Source organism: Aptenodytes patagonicus, chromosome 5 (genome assembly GCF_965638725.1).
Source record: "Aptenodytes patagonicus chromosome 5, bAptPat1.pri.cur, whole genome shotgun sequence".
NCBI lineage: Eukaryota > Metazoa > Chordata > Aves > Sphenisciformes > Spheniscidae > Aptenodytes > Aptenodytes patagonicus.
Genome location: NC_134953.1, coordinates 7,440,692 through 7,462,065, shown reverse-complemented (window position 1 = coordinate 7,462,065; position 21,374 = coordinate 7,440,692). Strand labels below are relative to the sequence as shown.

The 21,374-nt window shown below is 35.5% G+C and overlaps 1 protein-coding gene across 4 annotated transcripts in view; it reads left to right on the top strand.

Moving 5' to 3' along the window:
* The window catches only part of LRMDA (leucine rich melanocyte differentiation associated), a 689,589-nt gene that overhangs the window by 385,136 nt on the left and 283,079 nt on the right, over positions 1 to 21,374 (top strand). For 2 of the 4 annotated variants that reach the window (XM_076338448.1, XM_076338446.1), the window contains exons 4-5: positions 5,414 to 5,548; positions 15,729 to 15,855. In XM_076338448.1, coding sequence (XP_076194563.1) covers positions 5,414 to 5,548; positions 15,729 to 15,855 — 262 coding nt within the window. The remainder of the gene's footprint in view (positions 1 to 5,413; positions 5,549 to 15,728; positions 15,856 to 21,374) is intronic. The other 2 variants (XM_076338447.1, XM_076338450.1) reach the window with 2 other exon arrangements.

Sequence of the window (21,374 nt, the reverse complement as noted above, 5' to 3'; positions counted from 1 at the left end):
ACGTGGTGGTCTGGAATTCCGTGTGATATTTCTGATATTCTTTATGTACGTATTGCAAAAAAACTTTGAATGTAAAGCTGATTGCTATTTACTTTGTCTCTTTGAAGAGACAAAACTTTAAGAACTTCCAAAAGCTGTAATCACAGAAGGTCATTAACATGAAAAGCTCTCCTGCAACTCTCTTGGGGAAGTGGGATAGCTAAAAATTTGAAAAGACTAAAGTACAAACTTTTTGAAAGAAAATGGTGGAGCAACTTGGAAAGCACTGAGAGAGAGAATGAGAGTGGTCACTTTTCTTATAAAGTCAATGTATTTGAGTGTGTGACTAGTAAAAAGAACTGCTGGCAGAGAAAAAGGTTACAGAAAGAAATCACAGATTCTCTTGCATACTTCAAACTATATGCAAAAAATAATTGAGTGGCAAGATAGGAAATACGTATAGGTTAGTTTGTTTGGACAGTTATATATTAGCATAGCATTTGTATAGAGTTATATAGAATAATTTCATTTAGAAACTGTTAGCAAAGGTTGTGTTTCTTTCAGCATAGGTTTGACCAGCAGTTGTCCCTGAAGAACAACCATGAATATGGTTATACCAAGAATACCGGTAAGAGAGGAAACAGTATGGAGTTTGGGGATGACCAGCATCAGTCCTCAGTACTTAAGGCAGCTGGACCCTTATATTACTCTCTAGAAAGGATTCATGCAGTGTCTGTGCCCTGGAAATACGCTGGAGGGACTAGTGAAAGGACACAGCTAAAGAGACTCTCGAGAATAGAGAGGTCTCGAATAGTGGAACACATGAGACATCATCCAGTAGTTTCTGTGTGAATCCACTCAACCTCTCAGAAGTATAAAAGAATGGTCTTTTTACTATGCTGGCTGTCACAAGACACAGCTTAGCACCAAAATGGCTGTCCCTGCTTGTGAGGTTCTCCTAAAATTGACTAAGCAAAGTGGCATTATACTATCCACTCAGAGTTTACAACTTCGACCTTGTTCAAATGTAATATTCCCTGGGGACAATTTAACTTTGAATCACACCGATCCTTCCTTGGTAGTAGTCTTGAATACTGTGGAACTAATCTCTGAAGTGTTTGTAAGGGGCCATAGTCCTGACTAGCACTAGAATTTTAATCCAGGCGACAGGATTTTCTAGAAAACAAACAAACGAAAATCTTATGAGCTTGCATAGACAGTTAATTCTTAGCCAGAGAAGGGAGATGCTTCGTTTGCTTTGGGCTTTTGCTTGTTCTTTTTGCCTTCTGGAGAACCTAAAAAACTATGGTATTGGATACCAGATAGTGAGTGAAAACAGACAAGTCAGAACATACTTATTTGTAGGATACTTTTGGTCGCATAAAACTTGCAAAAAATTATACTGCTCTGCAGCTTAACTGGACCTACCACAGTACTATATTTTCCAAGTAATTCTATTGCTAAATGTCTCAGTGATGTTGGTAGCATTTGTTTTTCTGAACAGAAACTCTGGTGATATGGTTGTGTATGCTTGTGCGTATGTATGCTGTGAACAGTCTACTGTAAATATGCATGTGTGGTATACATACGTGTGACATAATAAAGAGGCTTAAAAAAGTTGACCTGAGTATGAGATACCCAGTTCTTGTAAATGTTTCCCTAATTAAAAACTAGAAATAGTGCAAGAAGTCAGTCATCTTTTGATGAGGATGAAATTTTAAAGTATGTCTAGTATGTTTCTGTTAATAATTCATGAAGGCCAGGTTATGTTTTTGGAGGGGACTATTGTTGTGTAATTGCTGAGAATTAATGTTTTAGCTTGTGAGCTAAAGCGCTGAAGAGTTTAAAATTTTTATTGTTACAAATTTTTATTTTAGTCAACTTCTGTTAGAAAGAGAGGCATTAATAGATTGGTAATGGTGACTGTTGAATTAGGAGATGGATCGCTACACTAAGGTACTTTAATTGTCATAGCAGTGACACTGTAAACCAGTTTTCAAACAATAGACTATAGTGTAAGTATTTGCATCACTGTTACACATTCACCTGGTGACCAGTGACACCGACTTCAGAAAGATCAGTTCAGGGCTGTTGTCACAGAGCTTTAAATAAATAAAAAAAAGTTCGCTAGCACTGTCCATGGATTTAATTGTGGCTTTCCTTTTTGGAGAGAACGGAGCTGAAATTGGTCTTAGAAATGGCACAGCAGGATTTTGCAGCTCTGGCTCTGATTGCACCAACATGACACTCCTTAGGCTGCAACAATAAACCATAAAAAGGAAGCTGGCAATGCCATTTCAGGCTTGCTTTTGATTTTCTCCCTCTGTATTTTCCTAGCATTGTTTTAGAAAGACTTTACACTTTTGGTGGCATTGTGTAGTTCCAGTATTGTGATTAAAATAAGTATATGACATGCTAATTAACTAAACAACACACTAGAAATGCACCATGACTTATGACTCATCTCTGAGAAACAATCATGAGAATTTGAACAGGATATCATTTATTTTTTCCTACCTGCTTTGTAAAGAATAACTGTGATGGCAGGTGGATGGGGCTTCTTGGAAAAATAATCTGTACCTTGCATTTTGTTTTGTTTTTAAGAGGGATGAGAAAAGATAGTTAAAGGCCTAAGCAACAGAAATTTTAATTATTTTATTTATAACTGCTGATTCTGGCACAACAAAGTTGACTGTCATAAGCCACAGGTTGGTTTGTTCTCAAGTGTTGCTGGTGTCCTGTTATTTTTGGGCTGTCCGAGCCTGCAAAGCTTCAATTTTTCTATGAATTAATGACCACCTACTTTTGAGGTGATGATGTCCAGTTCTTGGGGTTTGTCCTGTGCACATGTTTCTGTTGCAGCTGAAATTGAAATAATGCTAGGATGCTAAATATCTATTTTAGTGGAGGGAGATGGGTAAACGATAACAAAGAAAAGATCTGGGGAGTCTCACACAGAACTGCACAGTAAGAGGTCTGTGTGTGATTCCCAGTCATCCTTGCCTGAGATAATTTTTAGGAGGGTGTTTCTGCATCTAAAATCAATGCTCAGGGCTTAGATATGAGATATTTGAATCTAGACACTAATTTCCGAATTTGGGAAGATTTAGATTTTTGAGATGCAGATTATCAACTACTGTTATATACCCAAAACTCTTAGTGAATTTGCTGTCTCTCCCTTTTGCTTGCCATAGGACTTTGATGCATAGTCTTATACTTTTTGCAAATCTAAACTGACACTGCTCTTCATCATTACATATCTCAATACATTTTGATATTTGTCCCTAAGTCTGCATGGTCAGGTGAGAGTTAGAATACATGTCATACTCCACATTCAGCAAATCATTGGGGAGAAAAGCTTCTACCCCAGAAAAAGCTCTCCTGAATTGACAAGCAAAAACTCTGCCTGTTTACTCCATAAAAGAAGCAAAAAGTTTGGTGGCTGTGTTTTTGTTTTGGTTTGGTTTTTTTCTCCTTTCAATAGGAAATGGCCAGATACAATCTAAGCCTTGCAATAGCTAACCCCCTGTGTGATTGCTGTTATGGAAATAACTGTCTTTTGTAATAATAAACTATTTCTCTCAGAGAACCTTTTTGCAACTTAAGCAATCCTGCAAGAAATTAAGTGTTTCTCCTGGCTGAGGGAGGGTGCCAGATTCAAGCACTTCTCTAACAGTCTTAGGAAATTTTTAAAAAGCCTTTCACTTGAACATATGTGGAAAAAGTTTGTGACCTTCCCATCACAGTCACATACTTCCTGAAAGAGCCGTGAAAAAGTTTATGTATGAGCTTGAGTTCCAGATGTGAGAAGATGAGAATTAGCACCAAATTTTGATTGGGAATTCATCCTGGCTAACAAAGAAGATTTATATCATATGGTGCTACAAAAAGACAGTTTTTGTTGGGGTCTGGTTGATTACTTACTGGCATATAGCATTCCATAATGTGGCTTTGCCAAATTAAAAGTTAGCATTTTTACCTTTTTAATTAATTCATAGAACTAATTTCAAACCCTCATTTTTCTCACTCACGCAAAATATTTGAGTGTGATTCTTCAGACCTTATGGGACAGAACATTAACTAGGAGTGTAGATACATTGATTTTAATATGTTAAAATTAGTAATTGTCAGCATGATCTTCATGTGTGTTTGGAAATAAACTTTCAGGCTTACAAAAGGAAGACCACATTTTTAACAGTGAAGCTGCTCTTTCCATTTTGTATTGCTTCTCTTGCCCTTAAGATATTGAGGTGAAGAAATAAAGTAAATTCCATCAGCTAAAAATAACAAAGATAACAGAAACACATAAATCAAGTATAAATAATAGCAACACAAGTGAACTGAGGATTTAAAACAATAGTTGCCGTCTCTAACAGCAGGAGTGGATAAAAACAGAGCAATGAAATGCCCTTTAATGGTTTTGAATAATTACTACTATTGTCTAAGTCAATTTTTAAACATTGAAAACTTTTTACATGCATATGCATGGCATCTTCTTTGAGAATCACGCCTTTTTCTTTGCAGGTAAACTGAAGTAAATAAGAATGTATAGTTCGAGTCTTAGAGACTGTCACACTACAACAAAATAATTTGCTTTATTTGATCAATCAACAGGGTGCAAATGGTTGAATATTGTTGTTATGCTTAAACCTAAGCTGTGATTTCCAATATTGCAGTGGTTAAAAGATACTTTAACCTTTGTTTGCTTGTTTGTTTTAACATAGTTTACAATGTTGAAGGTGTATCATCATTATTTATGTTCTAAGGAATATAGTTAAGTTAAAAAGCCTCATGAACACCAAAATATAAGGCTGTTTTAATGAAAAATTTTATGCTTTACAAGACTTTAAAGCTTCATATATAAAATACTTGTAACGCTGAAGTCTTTAAGTTGCACTTAGTGAAGCATTAATTCACATATACTAATTGAGTAATTACGAATGTGTTGCTGTGGCACTCAGAGCATTTATATGCTGTGAGTGAAAGTGGGTTGTTGTGGTTTGACTTTTTTCTTTTTTTTTTTTTTTTAAACTCATTTTCCAGTGGACTGAATATATTAGTGATGAATGTGCTGTGAAACTAACTGTTTGTTTCCATGCTGGAAAAGTTTCATGGCTCCAGCAATTGCTAGCCATTTTACCACACAGCATCCATCATTTTGTCAAAGTTTTAATGTTTTGTAGAGAACCACCTAGGAAAGAAAGGAGGAGAAAAGAATGACAAAACAGCCAAATTCTTTCATTCCATGCCAAAAAACTGACTGAAGTTTATCCCTGTTTGCCCTTGGAACAATTAATGTGACATTTTCCCGAATGCCATACTAAATTTGATTGTCAGTTATTGAAATGTATGTTTAAATCAGCAGTGATGCAACTCTAAATGCTTTTTTCATTAATGTCATCGAATCCTTAACCCACAACCTTTGACACATAACAGAATTAGAAAGCCTTTTGGATCATTTGGCTGAAGTTGTGCCCTCCCTACAGTATCTCAGTTTGCTTGGAAACATGGCCTGCCCAAATGAACTGGTCTGCAAAGAAAAGGATGAAGATGACTACCAGAGGTACAGGTTAGTGTTTTTGCTTGTAGATATGATAAGGTATGTCCGTTTTGTTTTATTACTGGAAAAATACTGAACTAAAACCAACTCAGAGTCTCAAACAAACATCTACTCTATTCTGAAAGCACTGATGCAACATCTGGGAATTTGAGCAACCCCATTTCAGTGAGATCACTCTCAGGAACCCTATTTCAAGAAATATTTCAGTGCTGTATAGCACATGTTTGAGTTGAGCAGGTGTGCGCAGGATTTCCTGAATGTGAGTGCTCATATGTGCCTTCTTACAGCCTTTCCTTTAAGGCCAAGGTAAGGCAACATTTACATACACTAAGGGTGACAGTCAATAAAAAAATAAATCACTGCTCTCAGATAGCCAGTTGTATTGTCTTCTGCTAACATTCAATTATGGTGATGAGTTTCTTCTACTATAGTTATCAAGGCACTATTAAAGAACACAGGAAAAAGGACTCCTTCTGTATTGTGCTGCTTTACTCAGAGCAGTTAGTGTTTGGATTCAAATAAAAAAACCCCAAACTATCTCTAGAATGTAATTTTAATGAGCTAGATTACACAAAAGGCCATCTGGAAATTAATATGGAAGCCTGATAAAACACTATATGTCCAACTGATCCAAATGAAATGTTGCTAAAAATTACAAGGGTTATTTTTTTAAAAATAAAAATACTCGTGACTCATGATCACTGTGAGTATAGATCCAAAACTTACGGAATGTCTGCTGAAGTGACATAATTTTCATAGGTATAACCTTTAGGCAAGTGATTATTTAAAAAAAAAAAAAAAAAGTAATTGGATTTCTTTTTCCTTGCTCACATCTGATACAAGATTTCAGTCTTTGTGTGCTGGCATTTTTCACGTTGGCTGCAAATGGCTGTCTGAGGCAAGTCAGAGCCAAGCAGCACTGGTCACCATGCTGCCGACCTTGCAGAGCCTGAGCCTACCTTTTATTAGCAGATCACCCGCGGTATTCAGAGTTCTATAATAAAATTCTGATTTTATCTTCATGTAATCCAAACTCTGCTGTAGAAGTTAGTATAAAACAATACAAAGTGGCGGAGACTAAAAGCAGGTTTATTGGGAAGTGGCATGAATTCGATGCACCAGTTTATTGCTCATAAATGCTGTAGGTTGAAGCAGCAGCAGAGCTGTCCCAGGTGTGCATATACTTTTTTTTCTTTGTTCCAAATTTTTGAGAAGGATTTCTAGGTTATCATTAGCCTGAAGACTTTCAACTTTTGAATTCAGCTTAGCTGTAGCATTTTGGTTTTCACCACGTAGAGCAGCCTAGATTCAATAAAATATTTTCCCATTGCTTTCACACTTAAGTGGAAGGTATGCCTACTATCCAGCTTACGAGAGTCTAATAGTGCTGTCTGTATGTAAATTTATGTGACATTTGCACTAGAGAATTGCTTAAAAAATGAATGATATTTCTACAGTTTACTGTTTTTCACTTTAAGTATGTTTTCTGACAATATGTCCCCTATTAATCATTTAAGCAAAAGTAGTATGTTAAAGGAGCCATTCAGAGGCAAGAACCCATGGTTCATTTAGTGCTGTCTGAAAAAATTCTTTATTGATTGACATCCTCTGTGGTTATGTGATGTAATATTTATAATATGTCACACAGCCATACATCAAAACAAGCATGTCTGTTGTTTCATTTCAATGCAAAAATGTTGATTTCAGGGAGGTCAAGGTAGTTTTAGGTCACATCGTGACAAACCACCGTGTCAAAGTGTGAAGTGATTGTATTTATGCATCTGCTGGAAACTGCAACATTGCTTCCATTTTCTTTCCCCTCAATTTTTCAAAAACCTGGGTATTTTTTTCCATATAAACTAGGTTAATTAAAGCTCTTTTAAGAAAGAAGAATGGACTTCTAATTAGTTGAATGATTTATGGTTCTGCTGCTATAATGAAAGCTTCCTGATCCTTTTCCATAATTATTTGTTACTTTATATGAAATGTGTTTGCCAGACAACATTTGACTCAAAAACCAAAAGCATCCACCCACCCACCCATCCATCTATCTATCTATCTTTAGGGGAATATATTCACCTACATGGTGGAACCAATTAAAAGTACTCTGCTAATTTTACTCTGAATAGCTAATTCAGAGTTTTGAATACACGTTCTGAAGCATCTTGGACACAACTTTTGTCTTCCTTCCCCCAAACGTACAGATTTATCTCACAGATTTAACAGCAGCAAGCTCTCCTGAGTGAGAAATTATTTGTATTTTATCAAATGTATTGCTTCAAATCTCAAAAGCAAACATTTGAAATGGCCAGTTTCAGCATTTTTTTAATGAAGTAACTTTTTTTCATAATATTTTTTTGAGAAAATTTGTGACACAGAAAGCATCAAAAGATTGCATTTCAATGAACCCAAATTATGTAAACATTTTGCTTTACCATAAACTTTAACTGGTTTTGTTTTGTTCTGAATAGGAACTTCTTTTTGTAAATTTTTGCAGTGACCATTGGAACCACAGCTTCATTTTTCATTGAGCTTTAATTTCATTCCTACTGAGTTCAATTAGAGTTCAGGCTATTTAATTCCTCAGGAAGAAAGAAAAAGGTGCTAGAAATCAAAGCTTTACTTAATCTGCTCATTCCAACAAACCAAAAAGGTCTGTAAAACCCCCAAAATCTGAACCTTAAAAAAATGTGGAAAATCAAATTTTTTAAAACGCAAGGTCCAGTGATTTACTGTGATATTAGTAACAGAGATAAAAAGTAATATTACGTCTTTTAAAAATAATTAGGTTTTATCATAAATACTTGGAAAATGTATAAAACTATGCTTTTTGTCAAGAAGTTACGATCTGGTTCCTCAGGTATGCCATTTCTATCAATTTCAATACTAAAGCTTTTCCCTAGTTTTTCATAAAAAATAAGTTTTATACAAAAACATTGTTGTGACTTTCTCCTTACCTTTCAAATGTGTAAGAGAACAAATTGATGAAAACATTTCTATGTTTGTTATTGGAATTTTTGCTTGGACAGGAAAAGAAAACGGAAAGTTCCCTTCTGCAGTATTTTTATAAGTAAACTTGTTTGGTTCATTTTTAAAAACTCATGTTTTTTTCCATCATTATAAAATGGCTTTCGTTTTTTTCGGGGGGGGGGGGCAGGGATGGGACGACAGTGCCGTAAGTCCTTACTTTTTATCTTATTTTTTAAGCTTTCTGTATTTGGGAGGTGATATTTTGTAAAGGGATATCTTGGGGGTGAGGGCAAGGGAAAGCAGAATATCTAAAATATAATGGTGATAGGAAAGATTTAAAAGCTTTTGGCCCAAACAGGAAGCAAGAAACACAGAAAAATAGCTTGCAAAACAGTGCGTCCTCTAAAACAACCTATTCTACAGTCTCTACTTTGAAGATTGCGTGAAAGCAAAGGTCATGACCCGGAGATCAAAGTAACAGAAGTCAACACAGTAATTGCTGGTTGCTTCTCTTGTACCCGCACTTGGTCAGTCCTGTGGGTGTATTGTTTGCCGTGAAAACTTCAAACGTGGTGTTACTGAACTGTGAAAAATCATCTGGGTCAGAATGTATTACAAAGCACTTGCTAATGCTGCAGGTGACCTCACCTATTTTCATTAAAGCGATATGATTGTGAAGGATGTATGCCATGTGTGAAGTTTTCAGTGCTTGTTCATTCTTCTTTGCTCCTTATTGACATTTCCTGGAATGATGCATTCATTAAGTGCTGTTGACATGGAAACAAGGGCAAGTGGAAACAAATGCCTGAGTTTATTTTAAATTAGCTTAAAAGTACATATACTAGATATGCTATCTTTGGCAGGGGGAGCAAATGGTGATAACCTTATGAAGTCCTCTTAAGATATAACAGCAAGAAAGGAAGTGCATGCATTTTGTATGGATTAACTTTTCAAGCTAAATCAGCTATTCCCATCCCACAGGTTTGATTCTGTGAAATGCTGGGTCCTCTTACAGTGTTTTCAATTTCCTTGCAGTTTTGTTTTGTTTTGTTTTATTGTAGTTTTGTTTTGTTTTAGTGTTTTGTTTTTTTTTTTTAACTGAGACAGAGCCTACTCATCTATTTTAAATAATCTTGTTATTGAATTTGGATATAAATGCATATTCAAGAAGCAATAGGAGACTAGAAGTCCTCACTCAGTAATGAAAATAATGTTAATATATTTGGTCAGTATCAGTGACTTTACTGTTGAGGCTCCCTTTTAGCAGGAGGGATAGAAGTCTGTGGTACTTCTGTATATGTTTTTTATGTACTTCATGACGTGATTAGGATATTCCCTTACATCTGTACAATCTATGAATCTGTGCTACTTCACTGATTGCATGAGGTCTTATCATTTCTACAGTACCTGGAAGAAAAAATCCTCTATTTGATAGACATCAAGTAGCCACACAACTTCCATCTGAGATTAGCCACTGTAAGGATTTATGAGCAAGAGCAGTTATAATGTTTCTGTTCAGCCAAATAAATTGAAGTCTGTAATACCCCAATTTGTCCATACTAACACAGTAAGTCAAGACGTAACTGTAATTATTGTTACATGTATAGAGAGATATTTTTCTAATTCATAGACCTGTTTGCTACATTGAAGTAGAGCAGAGGATGTTAAAGTATTAGGAGGTGGTCTGGATTTCTGAGTGACTTGAGAGCCCCTGCGAATTACATGGTCATCAGCAAGCAGTGCCAAGGTTGCACAAAGGCTGTGTGATCCTCTAACATACCTCATGCCAACATCATGCCCTCTGTTCTGGAAGATGTTGGTTTAAGTTTATGACCTGGCTTCCTTACCTCTGTACTGATGAAGTTTTGTTGCAGATGGAAATTCTGCAGCCCAGCTATATGCTGTTTGGTGGGGTAGGAGTAGGGGTTAAACTTTTTGGTGGTGCAGAAGAAACAATTACAGGAGAAAAATCTAGTTCAGTGTCATAAACACGTTTGCTCAATCCCTTTTGATTTTCGTTTTCATCTCTCCCCATTTGAATGCTGATGTAACTTTGCCAACTTCAGGTTATTTATTATTTCTAGATTACAATAATGTAACTGAGAGCATAATCAGCCCTTCAAAGTTTGAAATAGGTATATTATTTTTATGTTCTATGATTGTCAAAGAAAGGAAATACAACAGCACAGAAAATAGAAAAATGAAAGTAAACACTTTCTGAAACAAAGAGAGCGTTGTGGTTATGATACGGGTAGAGCTAGACATTTCTGCATTCTTCTGGGCAAATATTTCTCAATTTTTCAGTGCCAGATTAATTTTGTTTTTTAAACTTAAATATTGATGCATATAGTACAGTTTTATATTCCAGTTTTTGTTAATAAAAGTACAAAATAAAGGACTATACAGAATCTAGTTCTTACAATAGTCTTTCACTGAAGGTTCGGTGGAAGAGTTTATTTTCCCTGAAACTCTAATATATACAAATTTACTATACTTTTCTTGTAGTAGAAGGAGAAAAAAAAAACCCAAAACATTCTTTTCCAAAGTAATTTATTGCCACTTTTAAGATTTTCTTATAGTGTGGCTCACAGGTGATGCCATTATCTTTCAGTATCAGGAGGCCAACCATGTTCTACAACTTGTCTCCTTTTCCAAGGGAGGTAATAAATGAATCGAGGCCCTTAGATGCTATGATATTATGGGATTTTTTTTTTTTTTTTTTTTGCTTTGTTATGGTGTTCATAGGTCTAGAATAAAAATTTCCTAGAAGTCTTTGATAATAGTAAGGAGTAGTGTACCGAAACTCATTAAAAATGAAGGAATTTTTATGCCTGAACCCAAATGGCTACTGAAAAAATATATCCGAATGAAATTACACAGTAGCTATTTAACAAAAATAAAGAGTTGACATAAAAGTTATTCACACCTGTGTGTTTTGGATCAGGACTGACAAATTTCGTGCATGTGTTTAAAATAGACTTGTTCCTTTCTTCCATGTGATCCTTTAAGGAACACTTACACATTCTCTTTGAACCCTTTTGCTTCACCTGTGAAACTCTCTCCTAAGATTGTGTGAACCATCACTGATTTTTGGGGGGGTGAGGGAATAACCCAAGGACTACGTTTTAAGTAATGACTCTTACACAGTAGAGAACTAGAAACATGCACAGAATATACGTGCAAGGTAACTGATAGGTCTTAGTTTCTGTGTTTGTAAGGCAGCGTTAAGACGACAAGTCTGTGATTCATTAAAGGCTGTCGAGTGAGTCAGTATCAGAGACAGTATTTCTTTATATAAAAACTAGAGTTGTGTATTGTTTAATAAATAGCAATAGCTGATCTCAAAGCTGTCTTTGTTCTGTCCCTTTCTGAGCTCCAACATGTTTCTTCAAAGGAAGGCTTTGCCCCATTGAGCTTTTGCCAATGTCAATAGCAGCTGAATCCCAAACTCACCGCATTCCTTTGCAAATGCCCCCTTAAGCCTGTCCCTCTTTTCCAACATCTTGACAGGTCTGTGTAAAAACTGTTAAAATAATACTAATCACATGCAACACTTACAAAATTGGTAAATGAATTGTTAATCTTTATTGTCATTTTCACTTAACTAAGACTGAAATAACATGAAATGTGATATTCTCTGGTCTTTTTCCATCTCTGAGTGTTCCTGTTTGTGTGTGATGGATATCTGTTATTAGCTTATTTTCACGGGACTCTTGGCACTGGGAGTCAAGAAGGGGAGATGATTCTGGACAAAAGAAGATGCAACTTTACTGACATAGTTCATTTCCTTAATCCATCATGAATTAGAAGATCAGTTTACAGGCAGTGATAAATGGATCTATAAGCACCTTCCTGGTGTCTCTGGTTTTTTTCTCTCTCTGGAGCTCACCTTTCTCCTCATCACTGAAGATAATAACCTTTTTTCACACTGCTGCAAAGATGTTAAAACCCAGTAACAGCAGTCTCAGAGCACATGGAGCAGTGCTAAGTTTTAAAATTATTTTTAAAAATTATTTAAAAATTTAATTAAAAATTTACTAAAAAATTATAACCCCCCCAACCTTTAACTTAAAATAAACCTTTCTAAATTTATAATGTAAAATTTAGATGGATCTTTCTTCATTAAACAGCGTTCTCTTAACTAGTGATTTTACAAGTCTAAAACAGGTGCAATGTGTCATGCAATTTATGGATCCTAATACCTGCCATAAAGTATTTTATGATGGCTGCATTCTGTGTTATTAGTAGCTGTCTTTTTCTGCAGCCATTGGTGTTTGATAATAGTCTTAAAACACCCAAAATTACTTACCTGCAAGCAACATTCCCAGATAGTCCCTGTTGACAGTTTGAATAAGTTTAGTGCCCTTTTGTTGTACTTTACCTTCAAAACAAACTGATTGAACCATCAATAGCTCCTGAAAGCTGACAGAGGCATGTCATCTGGTCTAACCCTCTGATAGTAGGTTATCTGTGGGAGTTAACCTCCCTGCATTGTTAACTGAAATGTTTTATGTACTATGCAACTTTAGGATACTGCTGTGATAACCTTAGTAACTAAGTCATACATCACAGTAAAGAGATTTTGTGCAACAAATAACCCTGGATTAAATTTACAAGGGTTGAATTGATATTGTAAAGTGTTCATTCCAGGGCTTTGGTAATCCTTTCCTGTATTTTTTTATGGCAAACTTGTGTTACGTTTAGATTGAAGCTGCATCTTCATATTTCTAGCTAAAATATATCCAGGAAGCCCGATGCTTTTCTTCAGCCATTTAATAAAAAAGTATTGTATTATTTTCATATAATATCGATTCCTTTTATCCCACATTTAGTAAAGGGAATATGAATAAATGGGATTCTATTTGGAATCCCCTTTTAAAAGAATTAATCACTGATATACCTTTGTTCTACTGGTGGGATAACCTTTATGGTACTTCCTTTTTAATATTTGCTCTCCTTAAGGAGTGCAAGTTTAAAAAAAAAAAAAAAATCAACCCCAAACCTGTGACTTGTGGTGTAGTTTGCTGTTTGGTTTACGTGGGTGGGGCTTTTTGGTTTTGTTTTTGGAATTGGCAAGTACTGGTGCTAATTCTGTTTTCTGAAGTGCAGTCAGGATGGCTTAAAAATACAAAAATACATTTGTATCAAGGAATGCTATTATAATTTTAAGCTCTTTTGGAATGATTGAGAGACTGACATTAGGGCTGTGATCCAAAGTCAGCATAGATGACAGTGCTGTCTTAGTCTGTTGTCATTTTTGTTGCAGCCTGCTTTTCAATGGCATATTTCATTCCATCATTAAACATTTGCTGATTTTCTAATACCGATGTTTTCTTCACCTGAATATTCATCTTTTCTCACCTTACACTTAGTGGGTGTCTTTACTCATTTTTTAGCTTCACTCTTCTTCACTCTTGACATATTGTTTCCTTCTGTACATGTCTTCATTTGAAAGAATCTGTTGTCATCAGAGCTTTTCTGCCAGTAACGCAAGATGGATAGCTTCTCCTCCACTGAAAGATAAGAGCCAGCAAAATGCCAGGGAGGACTGGAAGGGCAGCCGGGAAGGCTGGGAGGAGTCTGAGAATGTGTCAGTCCCTTAGATCTGGAGCTGTCGTTTAATAAATGGTCTCAGGACACGTTCTGGTTTGTAAAGTGACTCTCTCTTTTTCTTCTTCTAATATCATTGAAAATCTTAGATTGAGGATATTCACATTTAAATTGTCTGAGCATTTCAGTACTGAGCATTTTCAGTTCACTTGTTAACAATTTACGAAGCTGTTGCCTCAGAGGAGAGGTGTACTTGACGGAAAGGTTTCTTTGCAGCATTAAATTTTGCTTGGTTGTAGAAGGGGAGTCTTACAGTCTTTTTCACATGTTTATCTGGTCTTGAGAACAGTATTATAAGATAACTCTTACCTTTTAAAACACATTTTTTTTGTGTGTTGTTCTTCTTCAAAATGCTATGTTATGCAGAGTTTTCTACTACTTCGATTTCTTCCTCCCACTGTCAGAAGGGATTGGTATGAGGAGGCGGCGCTCTGACTGACTGGAGTTTTATGCAAAGCAGCTAGGCATGGGGAACATTATCAATCACCTTTCTACCCCCTGCCAGGAAGAGTCTGGCACTTCCCTCACTTTGCAACGTCTGCTTCACATTTGGTTGACTAAATGTAAATAACGTGTACTTGAGGTGGTTAGATATTTTGATTTGCCATGGTTGCGTGCCTTAGTTTGTTTCTGATCTGCCATGTTCTCTCCCTCTGCAAGCAAGGAGCCAGTGGTATTTTTTTGAGGCTAAAAAGCTGCTGTACTTTGAGTAAAAAGGATAAATAGAATATAGTGCTGATGGATCCTAACAAGAACTTTGAATTCTTAAAATATTTTTCATAAAAATAGTCTCTTCCTGTGTGCTTCTGCATTTAATCCTGAGCTGGGATCCATATGCCATAATGGACAGACACCTTGTCTCTCTGGCAGGACCAAATTGGAATTCTCCTTCCAAATGATGCCTGTGTCAAAATGTAGTCCTGGAAAGCAAAGATCAGGAATAACTCTCCATGCTTTCTCTTGACAAATTCTTTTTTTAATGTTAAGAGTTTTGAACCCTGACATACACTCCTTTCAAGACAAAGGATGGTGTTTTAGGATGTATGGTAGAAGACACACTCCTCCCTGATTTGCTGTTCGTGTGTCTCTAATGTTGCCGATTGTTGTGTTTTTAGGAAAATATAATAAAAATCTGAAGAAGTGTTGGCAAATGAATGTGTTCTGACAATTTGTTCAGAGAAGATAGCTGGCAGTTTCCCGTGTCTCAGATTGGTTTTCCCCTGCAATGTGGGATGGAATCTTTGGAATCACTCAAAAGTCCTTTTTCCAAACTGGCAGTTCAAAACAATTTCCAATTTATTCTATTTCTGGGTATACCTTATACCTCACTAACACCTACAGAGAACATACATGCCCATGGTGATAATTTTCTTACCTGTTTGATCCACCCAGTATTAAATTGTTATGGGCAGCTTACAACAAGCTTCATTTGAGAGAGTAAAGTAAGTATAATAACTTTTTATATAACCTACGTTGCATGAAAAAGGTGAACGGAGAGAGGAAACAAAGGCTGTTGATGTTTATTGTTGTTATTTGTTAGTCATTTAGTCTGTGAGTATGTCTTTGTTTATTGCTGGATTTTAACTGTGTGCATTTTGCTATCTGTCAGATATTTTGTCCTGCACAAATTGACAAACCTGAAATTTCTCGATACTCGGAAAGTAACCAGGAGGGAGAGAGAGGAAGCAGTGGTAAGAGGTGCCTTCATGAAAGTGGTTAAGCCCAAGGATGCTAAGGTAGGAGAGCAAATGGAAGAAGTAACAACAACGTGATTCATTAACACTGTTTTAAAATAACTCCAGAAGCTTGGCTGCCTCCTTCGCTAAAGTAACAGACAAAACCTTTCAAATGAAAGGACTGGTAAATGTGGTCAGGTGAGGGCCAAGAGCCTTAGTAATTTTTCTGTGGCTTAATATCAACCTTTACTGTTAGATGTGGTTAGTGGACTGTGGTTATGTTATCATCTTTCTGGTTTCCAACCCCTGTTTTATATAACAAAGTAACTAATATGTGTCACTGGGCTTAAAAGAATATTTTTACCCTGTCTAAAGATATGTAACAACTGTGTGATATGCTTTTGTGAAAGAATGCAATTTTTCTGACAAGTTGTCCCCTGCCTTGTATGTTAAACACAAATGTCTATCACAGAGCTCACACCTATGGTGTTTATTGGCTTTTAGTGGACCAGCTGATTCTAATTTTGTATGATGTTACTTAATGTGGTGTCCTGCTAATAAGCATTGACAACATCAGAGAGACAGTTTCAGTGATCTGAGCTTTTGATACCACTTGCATCAACTCTGGGCATATTGCATACTGCTGGCACAAACAGAAGGCGAATGTGAATTCTCCACTTTACCTTCTTTTTCCATTGTTGATCAATACACGGTAACAGCTATCGGAGCTTCAGAGTGTTTTAGTGCTGCAGACCTTTCTTAAAACTCCAATCAAGTTTTCAGTCTACTTGCTTTCTGTTTGCTGTTTTGTTCTCTGAATTATACCATCAATAATTTATTGCAGATTTCCAATAATCATAGAATCATAGAGTCGTAGAATATAATGCTGAATAATAATGTAGCAGTTATGGAAATGCACTGTTTGGTAGCATAACAGTGTCGCTAGATAAATGCATTATCACAAGTACAATTGCAGTGCATAACAAATTAATTCAGACTGATGCATTTATAACTACTAAAATGTTAACAGTTCTGATACAAGCATAGCTTTGATACATTGTTTACCACTGCCTTTAGTTATTTCAGCTTCATATATATAATAAATGAAATAATTTATTTCTAAGCTGTTGTTGATATCTTAGTCACAGCAAACCATCTTTGCTGAATCTGGCCAAATGCAACAGCTGAAATGTGTTAGATATAGCATATGTATGTTGTCTTCTTCTATAATTCTTCTTATCTGATCAGATTTTGGATCTGGTGAAGTTTTTTTTTTAATTTTATTAGCAATTAGATTTTTCATTTAAGAGTCTGCTCTTTGAATTTTAACCAACTTAATAGTATAAGAGAAGAAAAAAAGTATTTCTTAAATCTGAAGTTTCTTTTCTGGATGAAACCTCTTTTTAAGTCAATAGCTAAGGGTAAATTACTTCACAAATGTAGGAATAACGTCTTTATCTTTTATATCTGTAATTGAACCTTTTGTATAGTTTTGAATTATTTACCCACTAAGTCTTATGATAAAACATACATTTATTTCAGCAAATTTGCAGAAGGCTCAACTTTACAGTTGTTACTGCCATACTGAAGGGTTTTTTTTCTTCTTTATTAAATGGTTTGGTACAAATTGCTGATGGTAAAATCATTGTAAATGGTTTTCATGGCATGAATCAATGCTTCTTAAGGTGCTACAAAATTACCTTCATCATACAATATTATATACATATTACAGAAGTGGCTAATTTAAAATAAATATTAAATTGGGTGCAGAACAGCTATTATAAACCTCTTAAAATTGTTTTGAATTTCTGCTTGTTTCCTAGGATATTCATGCTTATAGTACGCATGTGTGCAAACTCTTTTTTGTCTGAGAACAGTCATAGAGTCCTCTCTGCATACATGTTTTCAGCTGCAGATAGGTATGTATATAGCTATTTATAGCAAGCAGCATTCCTCTATATAGCACAAAGATGATGTGCACAATAACTGTTCTTTCAAATTGTATCATAGGTTATATATTGCATACATAATGGTTTTTTTTATTCTTCAGCGTTCAGGTTTCCTGAACCTTGTGCTCTCTGTCTGTTCATCTGTTCCCTTCCCATATAGTTGTTGAGATTTTTGACCAGCTTCAGCCAAATTTAGCAGACAGCTAGTGGTAATATATTCTAAGCTTTCTGAAACTAGTTAGAGGAGAATACATCTTGATCCAAACTAAGAGGAAGACTGCAGCACATCCAGTATTGGTCATCAGAAAAACTCCTTAAGAAGTTGACCTAGTGATATAAGACCCTGCTGATAGTGAACTTCCTAAGAATGTATTTGTGCTTCCCCCTAAGGTAGTAGCCACTGTGTCAGCCTATGCTTGCCAGGAATGGAGTTGGAGCGATTAGTATTTATCTTGGTGGATGCCACATGGAAATGTTGTTCTGCCAGATGTAGTAACAACAGTGAGCCTATCAGACTTGCTTTTTCAGAAAAAAAACCCCCCAAATCCTAAGTTAGGTGGGTTTTTTTCCCCATTATGATAAGCAGGCGATGGTATGGCTTATTCAGCATAAAAAGCAGACTGATGATCTAAAGAGGCTGTGATGGGGGAGTTGTTTTCGTTTTAGTCTTGACATGAAATACTTGGGAGAGCAAAATACCCCACCAAGAAAAAAATACACAAAATGAGAATAAAAGCAAGAAATTTCCATCTGACTAGCTTGTGTTTACTCAAACGCAAAAGTATCTAGCAATCACCAGTCATCACTAAGTCATAAATATTTTATTTTGTATAAATTTTTTTACTTTCATTTTTCTCTATTTTTTCTTTTTTTTTTTTAACAGAACACTGCACTTTCTTGTGCTTTGCTTCATTTCATCCTTTGTTTAAAATGCATCTGTTTGTGATATGACTGTTTTATGGAAAGATGCAGTCATTTATTAGAAAACAGTTTAATGTTACAATGCAGTGTTCCATCTCGCTATGTAAGTGAGCTAAACTTCATTATTCTGTGATGTTTATGTTTTCTTTTGTCAAAATATTGAACATTGTATCATGCCTGATTTTAATAAAGATTGGGTAAGCCTGGCTGGATAAGAGGCATTGAGCCAGATGAGGAAGCCTTGTTTAATGACCAGACCATGACCTCATTTCACTGGCATAAGTGTAGATCAAAGTGGAAGATGCCTGTCCAGTGTGAAGTGTGTTTCTGGGCATGACAGCACTTCACATCAGAAAGACAGCTCAAGAATACGACAGTCAAAATTGCTTAATTACGTCCCAGCTTTGTAATTATTCATCCCTGCTTCTACAAAGAGTACAGTTGTCATTTCTTGACATAATTATTTAAAACTGTACCCTTCTTTGGTTTATAGGTATATGAATTGTGCTTCCAACTGTTTAATCTTTAAAACTTAGAGATGCAAAACAGAATGTGATTTGAGAATACATTGTAAGACTCCATATTTTTACATTGCATATGATATAAATAAACAAAATGAAATTACGATGTATCAAAGCACATAATAATTTCATATTTTAAAGGTCTATATTAATGATCATTTAATCTAGATGATAAAATGTGGATATAGCCATTATATCTAAAGTGTGTGGCTATGAATAGATACAAACTGTCGTAGGTCTCTTTAAATATAAATTTAATTGCTTAATACTGGGTCAATGCACTTGCTTTTATAAAATACATCTATTTCCCAGTATTTTGCAACCCCTCTGCCCAACAACTATTTTTTAGCTAACTGCATTTTTAAGGTTAACATCTTTATCGGTTTTATTTATAGTGGCAAAAGCAAGCAGTGTGCATTTGGTCACATGTAACAGTCTTGCAGCTTATAGGACCAAATCGTCAGCGGGTATGCGACTTTACCAAGAATGTCTTGTCCACTGGGTATAGAGGAAACTCTGTGCGACAAAAGATGGCAGTATAGGTGTTTTGAATTATTTTCCCCCTCAGATGCATTGTTTTCATCACAAGTTATAATTATAAAACCTGACATAGCTTTTGTTCTCTAAGGAACAAAGATGGAGACACTTAAGCAGAAAGGCAAGTCTAATATCTGCATTTCATGCAACGAGTGTATGTGATTCTTGCTCACACCATTACTTGGAGGGTAGAGGGAGATTATTTTATTATGATAGGAAGGGTAATTATTTAGGCAGTACAACGTAAGAAATAAGGTGAGCTAAAATCTACAGTGTTGCTTTCAGATCATTGTCAGTATTCTTGTTTTTAACCTCATAGGAAAAGCTCATTATCAAAGTGACCAATGCTGCTATATGCTTTTTCAAATTCTATTAAAATCAGATGAGGCATAAGGAGTGATTTTAGTAATTTATGTCCTTAACTATTTAACAAGAATCATATTTTTCTTAAATAGAGATATCCTATCTGCTCCCAATAATTTAGGCAAGGCATTGTTGCTAATGCATCTCATGGACCTTTTTCCCCCCTCCCTAAAATAGGAAAATGGGGCTGGTTTTAAAAAGTAAGTAAAAGGTGACAGATAAACCTTTGGAGAACATCTGCATTGCTCACAATTTTTTTCCTTTTACCAGCACCATTGTGTAGAGATCTTGGCTTATGAACTTACCGCATCGGAAGTAGATGTAGAGCAAAGGGCTTTTAAAGTGTAAAGAATCATTGTGTCAATGAACTGCTAGCTAGTAAGATACCTCTTTGAGAGAGCTTCTACATAATAGGGTTTCTTATCGTCCAGATGTCAAGGTTTCACATACTAAAACAGAACAGCGTCATGAATTTAAGACTCCAACCTAGACTGTGATGCAGCAAATTATATTGACTTCAAAGACATTGTAGCAGTCATGCTACTATTTGGCACACTGAAGTATCCATTTTGCTCATTGGAAAGTTTAAGTATTTTAAGCAAGAGTCCATAACGTGATTGGCTCATAATCCCCTAATGACTCATCAAAATTAGGAATAAAAAGTAATTGGAAAAAAGTGCCAGAATTTATATTTCTATGTATGAACACTTTGGCGGTTTAGAAGAAAACATTGCTGAGCAGGATCTGCCAAATACAAGAGTGGTACTTGCTAGATCTAAGCTGACAGAGCTAAGTTTAGTCATTTAAAAATTTTCATTTTTAAAATGCCATTATCTCAAACAAATCCCATGATCCAAAACAACTGTAAGCAAACATACCTATACAAAAATTTTATGAAATAATTGTTTGTGAATAACATTTGCATATTTTTTCTAAACTGGTGGATTTTACTTATTTTCTACAACTGGGGCATGACATCTTGAACTAAGCCTTTCTTTGGCCTGCAGGGGAATAGGTATGATGACTTGTGCTAGAATAAGAAATCAGAAAAGCATTGTGAAATTCCAACATTAAGAAATGATCAAGGTGTTGGAGAACTGAGAGATGACCTTAGGTTTTTCCTTCTGTTTTCTGATTCCTTATGGTATACTGATCCACGTTTTCATTTTTTTTTATTTAATTTGGAAGTTTAGATTCTTGTATGTTTGTATTATCCAATTAGTTGAAAACAAGACCAGAAGAAACTTTTGGATATGATCCAATCCTTGAAACATCAAATAGTACTTTC